The 6442-nt window shown below is 37.0% G+C and overlaps 1 protein-coding gene across 1 annotated transcript in view; it reads right to left on the bottom strand.

Annotated features, from left to right (window-relative positions):
* The window catches only part of KIF24 (kinesin family member 24), a 48696-nt gene that overhangs the window by 37593 nt on the left and 4661 nt on the right, over window positions 1-6442 (bottom strand). Inside the window, exon 2 of the mRNA XM_005859527.2 lies at window positions 3252-3441. Within this exon, the coding sequence (XP_005859589.1) occupies window positions 3252-3441 (190 nt within the window). The remainder of the gene's footprint in view (window positions 1-3251; window positions 3442-6442) is intronic.

Here is a 6442-nt window from a genome sequence, read left to right as displayed (position 1 = left end):
CTCTCTCTCTCACTAAAAAAATCAATCAATAAACAAAAATAAAATAAATTGGATTGAAACATCCAGCTTCGTTTCCTTGTTTTTTCACTTACTATATTGAAATGAAATTTAATGGTAAGCAGTTTAGCACACTTCATGTATATGACCATTAGACTAAGTCACAAAAGATGTGAAAGGATAGAATATTTAACGAACACAAACATATTGCTTTAATTCCTAAATAAGTTTAAAAATAAAACTCTAAGAATCTTGGATCAATATTTATTTGCTATAAACCTCCCTTTTCTTTCCTCTACTGAAGAAAGGAAAAAAGGTGAGGGAGCCCTCCCAACACTTTTATATTATAGCATTGATAGGTAAGGACTTTGACCTATGAGAGCAAAGGTCCAAAGTTCAAACAGAAGAGAAAGTGCTATGGAAACTATAGGTATTCAATAAATATTGATCAATGGTAATAACAAAGAGGTAAGGTTATTGTGTTTTGGGATAATGGAAAAATACAAAAGATAAGCTGATGCCTCCCAGAGGGAATTATTGTGACAGGAGCATCATTAAGGCAGTCTTGGGTAGATGGTGATTGGATAGGGCTATTACTATGGCTGTAAGTAGCTATACTAGATATCATTACAACTAATTGATCATTTGGACCATCTTCAAAATAAATACCTCCCACCTAAACCTAATAGACTGTGCATTGATCAGCAATCGATAAAGCTATTAAAGTGACTGGGTTAGTTATATAGTGGCCTAGTAATTTAGTGCCCATTGAAAGAGTCAGTGGATTATTTTGAATGTTACTTTTAAACCCAATTTTGGTAACCAAAGAAGAAGAATGCAAGTGTAAAAGTGACTTCAATGTTAAAGGGTTTGTTCCAATAGAGTAAGATTTCAGTTGGCTAAGGTGAACTGCTAGCTCACTAGATTACTTACCACTTTTTTCTTTCTACCAATCACTGGGTTTTGAGGCAAGAGAGTGAGTGTGAGAGCAAAGAGAAGAGGAGAATGAATATAATATGAATGTCATAGGGAGGCAGATTCAGAGTAAGAGAAAGTCCTAATCCCCATTTAGATTATTCACAACTGCTTCCCAATTTTAGGAGTACCTAAATTACAACATCTTCCATCTATGGGGTTTGCTGCTTCCCTATGAGACTGAAGAGCTATTAGTTTAGAACTTATTTCAATACCAAATCCTTTCTCCTTGGACTCTTCATGATCATTTTGGCAGGGATTGGACATTTTTTGTGTTTGAGCAACTAGTGTTTTATTTAAACCCTTATATGTTACATGCAACATTATATCCCTGGATTATGTTCACCCGCTACCCTGTACAAAGAGGTCTGCTCAAAGAGCCCAATTTACACCAAATTAAGTCTAAATTCAAAGACAGTTGGGAATCAAAATAAGCAGTTGGCTTGCAATCTAGGGCTTTGTTGCTTGAAAATATATCCTCTATTATTAAACTCCAGACTCACACTCAACAGAGTGAGAAGTGCACATTGTGAGAGACAGGTGAGAATTGAGAATGTGTGACCACCTCATAATAACTTTGGGGTATATGCTCAGTGACTAGACCTATCACCAATTCATTATTTAAATTCTTTTTATCCCTTCATCCCCCCCCCCGCCCCCTTGCTGAATATGTACAGTGGAACCTTGTTTCTCGAATGTCTCCAATCTCGAACAATTTGCTTCTCAATCTGACAACCCTTTCATGCTTAAACCTATATGATCAGTCATGCATCTGTGAGGTGACAAAAAAAAGGAGAGAATGTGGGAATACGAGTCAGTTTACCAACGCTAAAATCTCAGTATATTGTGAATATTTTTGTGGTTTTTTGCTTTTGTTGCTACATATAATTGTTAAATTTTCATTTACATTTCATGACTTTTTTGTTATTAATGTGTTTATTTATAGTTAAACAGTACAATAGACATGTACTGTATATAAGAAAGGATAAAACAGGGAACCATTTAGGCGTCTGGAACGGATTAATTCCCCTTACATTATTTCTAATAGGAAAAAATGATTCGGTTTTCGAACAGCCTTCCGGAATGAATTAAGTTCGAGAAACGAGGTTCCACTGTATCATTAAATTCACATAAAGCATGTTAAGTGGATGTATGATACAACACTACTGCACCAGAGTGGAGAAATTATGTTTTAGTATCCCCACTGCATGGTGTTAAAAAAAAAAAGCAAAGGTCCAGGGTATCAATGATTTAATGCACTGTCACATCAGGGATGACAATACCAAACCAGAAACTGGAATTTAGAATTTGTATGCTGCCACTTAAACAAAAAGCAAAAATTTGACATACTTGATAATATTAGTTTCAAACACAAAAGGAAAGCATCATACCTGCAGAATATATTGTGTGAGGTCAACTGCTTCTTTCTTCATTCATTTCAAACGGGCCGGATCCGGCCCGCGGGCAGTAGTTTGCCCAAGGCTGAACTAGTCCTATCACCAATTCATTATTTAAATTCTTTTGATCCCTTCATCCCCCCCCCCCCTTTTGCTGAATATGTACAGTGGAACCTTGTTTCTCGAATGTCTCCAATCTCGAACAATTTGCTTCTCAATCTGACAACCCTTTCATGCTTAAACCTATATGATCAGTCATGCATCTGTGAGGTGACAAAAAAAAGGAGAGAATGTGGGAATACGAGTCAGTTTACCAACGCTAAAATCTCAGTATATTGTGAATATTTTTGTGGTTTTTTGCTTTTGTTGCTACATATAATTGTTAAATTTTCATTTACATTTCATGACTTTTTTGTTATTAATGTGTTTATTTATAGTTAAACAGTACAATAGACATGTACTGTATATAAGAAAGGTTAAAACAGGGAACCATTTAGGCGTCTGGAACGGATTAATTCCACTTACATTATTTTTAATAGGAAAAAATGATTCGGTTTTCGAACAGCCTTCCGGAACGAATTAAGTTCGAGAAACAAGGTTCCACTGTATCATTAAATTCACATAAAGCATGTTAAGTGGATGTATGATACAACCCTACTGCATCAGAGTAGAGAAATTATGTTTTAGTATCCCCACTGCATGATGTTAAAAAAAGCAAAGGTCCAGGGTATCAATGATTTAATGTACTGTCACATCAGGGATGAATGTCAATACCCAAACCAGAAACTGGAATTTAGAATTTGTATGCTGTCACTTAAACAAAAAGCAAAAATTTGACATACTTGATAATATTAGTTCCAACACAAAAGGAAAGCATTATACCTGCAGAATATATTGTGTGAGGTCAACTGCTTCTTTCTTCTCATGAACAAGTAGAGTTTCTTTGTCTTCTACAGTAATAATATTAATTTCTCCACGACGTACCTCTCTCATGCCCAGAGGGCGTTTTCGAACACAAACTCTGATTTTCTCCATCTCAGTCCAAGGATTCTCTTTCTCTGAGGTGTTCTGTCTGATACAGTATGTTCATAAGTGGGCTTTAATTTTTAACAATAGGATAAGGCTACTTAAGAGAGCAAAGTATCAGTACATTTTGTTGTAAAACAGGAGATATATATATAGTTATAGTTATATAGTTATATATTAACCAAAGAAAAAGAACAAGAATGCAAGACTGAGAAAGTTATTAGCTAAATCCTCCTGATTACTTCTCTCTATCCCTATTACACCCCACCCTTTGTCCTTACTGAAAAAAAAACAGAAAAAGAACAAGAATGCAAGACTGAGAAAGTTATTAATTAAATCCTCCTGATTACTTCTATCCGTATTACACTTCACCCTTTGTCCTTACTGAAAAAAACAAAACCCTAAAACTTTGCTTTAGCTCTAAAACATGTGTTTGACTTCCAAATGTGGCCTTCCAAAAGGTTTCTAATGATGGATGATGGATGCTCTTTCTTTATGCCCGCAAAACTCAGGCTATCAAAACCTCAAAATTGAATGCAATATGTCCCTCCAAGGCCTTTCTAAGATCTGAACCCTTGTTTCCTTTCAATCCAATTATTCTTGTACATCCACCGTTTTCTTGATCATTCAATGTTTTTTTAATCTTACCTGAATTTACCTTGAATCAATTAGGTGGTATGTTTTTATGTACTTTTCCCTTGTTCCTTCCAAATATATTCTGCCTGTCTTGTTCTCATACTTTCTTTCTGCCCACCCTTATATGTATTTATTTTAAAAAATATTTTTATTGACTTTAGAGAGGAAGAGAGAGGGAGAAAGAGATAGAAACATCAATGATGAGAATCATTCATCAGCTGTCTCCTGCATGCCCCCTACTGGGGATGGAGCCGGCAACCTAGGCATGTGCCCTTGACTGGAATCAAACTTGGGACCCTTCAGTCCGCAGGCTGACGCTCTATCCACTGAGCCAAACCAGCTACGGCAATATGTATTTATTTTAGAACCTGATTCTACAGTACTTTCTAGGATAATTTTATGACTGGTTCTGTCCATCACTAAATTCATTCTTCTATTCAGATGCATTTCTTCAGTGACCTCACCAATCTTTATTTATTTTTTAAATTTATTTTATTTGAGCTAGTGAATCTTTATATCTAGAATATTTGAGGCAAATAGTCCCTTGGGTTAGGGATACAAAATTCATCAGGTTTACTTGCTGAGCCTAATGATGGTATATATGTATATATCTAAGGATTGACCTCTTATCTATAAATTCCTCTTAAGCTAGGTAACAAGAAAATAGGATTCTTGAAAGTAGGAATTTACAAGAAACAATGCCTTTGGAATATACTAAGAATATCTTAGCAAGACAAATGATTCCCTTCTTTTGCACTTTAGAATTGGATTAATAACTCCTAAGAAGCCTTTTATAATATACTAGAGACCCAGTGCACAAATTCGTGCATGGGTGGGGTCCAGCTGGCTGGCTTGCACCAATGGGGGCTGATTGGGCCAGGCCAGTGGAAGGTAGGGGCATCAGGAGGTTGGCCACCAGCCCCGCCCCTAATCGAGGTTTGATCAGGGGCAGGGCCAGCAGGGGCGAGGGACCATGGGAGGTTGGCCAGCCGGCCCCATCCCCGATCCAGTCGGGGTCAGCCGGGGGAAGGGCCGTCCCCCAATCGGTCCGTTGGCTGGCCACAGTGTATGTCATAGCGACCAGTTGTTCTAGTCATTCCGGCGTTCTGGTCACTTAGCTTTTATATATATAGATTTTAAATAAGATTATTTCACTATATAATTGTTTCATGTCAATTTCAATTTTTTATGAGCCCTCTAATTGGCTAGGAAATGATTTTTTGAAAGGATCTAAATTAGTAAAAAGTGGCAAATAAATTTATAGTAAATGTATAAAGACATATTTTGTTTTTTAGCCACATGCAGTAGGTCCTCGGGTTATGTTGGAGATCCGTTCCTACAGCGTGACTTTCGCTGTAAGTCGGAACCCACCTACATAAGCACCTACGTCACTCACATGGAGCACATACACAGCAGTAATGAAGTGAAACAGTAAAAAAAATTTAAAAGAAAGATAACAATTCCTGACCTTTACTTGTGGTAAATAAATAATAAAAAACATAAAGCACATATGTACATATGTCAAAATGATGGAACTTTTTTTTTTATAAATACTGTAAATGGGAGATGGCGACGTAACCATAAAATGACTTACGTCGAGTCCGACGTAACCGAAGGACTGCCTATATAACACAATTTAAAAAAACATATCATTTTGGGGTTAAGTGTGACAAAATCTTGACGATCATTAAAAGTGGATGATGGGCATATGCTGGTTCATTGTTCTATTCTCCCTTCTTTTGCATATGCTCCATTTTTTAAAAGAAAAAGCAAAAAAAAATTAAAATTTTTATTGAATTTATTGGAGTGACATTGGTGAAAAAGCAAAATTTTAATGCATCTTTAAAAAAAAAATGTTTGTATTGATTTTAGAGAGAGAGGGAGATATAGACACATCTATTGGCTGCCTGGCTGCTTCCTGCACGCCCCCTACTGGAGGGTGAGCCTGCAACTTGGGCATGTGCCCTGACTGGGAATCAAACCTGCGACCTCTGGGTTAGTGGGTCGATGCTCAACCATTCAGCCACACTGGCCAGGCTTAATGCATCATTTTAACAAGGGCTTTATGTCAAAGTCTCTAGTTGTTGATGAGTATTAATGCCCTACTTGTATAAAGCTAATTAAGCAGGACAGAAAATGTCCTTTTCAAAATTGACCATGGACTCTAGGATGGGTCATTAGACAAAAAGACTGTAGTTTTCAAGTTCAAGGGAGAAAAGGAATGAATATTCTTTTAAAAGGCTCTGGTTTTAGCCTGACCGGTGTTGCTCAGTGGTTGAGCATCGACTATGCACCAAGAGGTCACTGGTTTGATTCCCAGTCAGAACACATGCCTGGGTTGCAGGCTCAATCCCCAGGAGGGGGCGTGCAGGAGGCAGCTGATCAATGATTCTCTCTCATCATTGATGTTT

This window comes from Myotis brandtii, unplaced genomic scaffold (assembly GCF_000412655.1).
Source record: "Myotis brandtii unplaced genomic scaffold, ASM41265v1 scaffold1270, whole genome shotgun sequence".
Classification (NCBI taxonomy): Eukaryota; Metazoa; Chordata; class Mammalia; order Chiroptera; family Vespertilionidae; genus Myotis; species Myotis brandtii.
The sequence above is the reverse complement of the archived record's forward strand: the minus strand, read 5'-3'. Positions and strand labels throughout refer to the sequence as shown.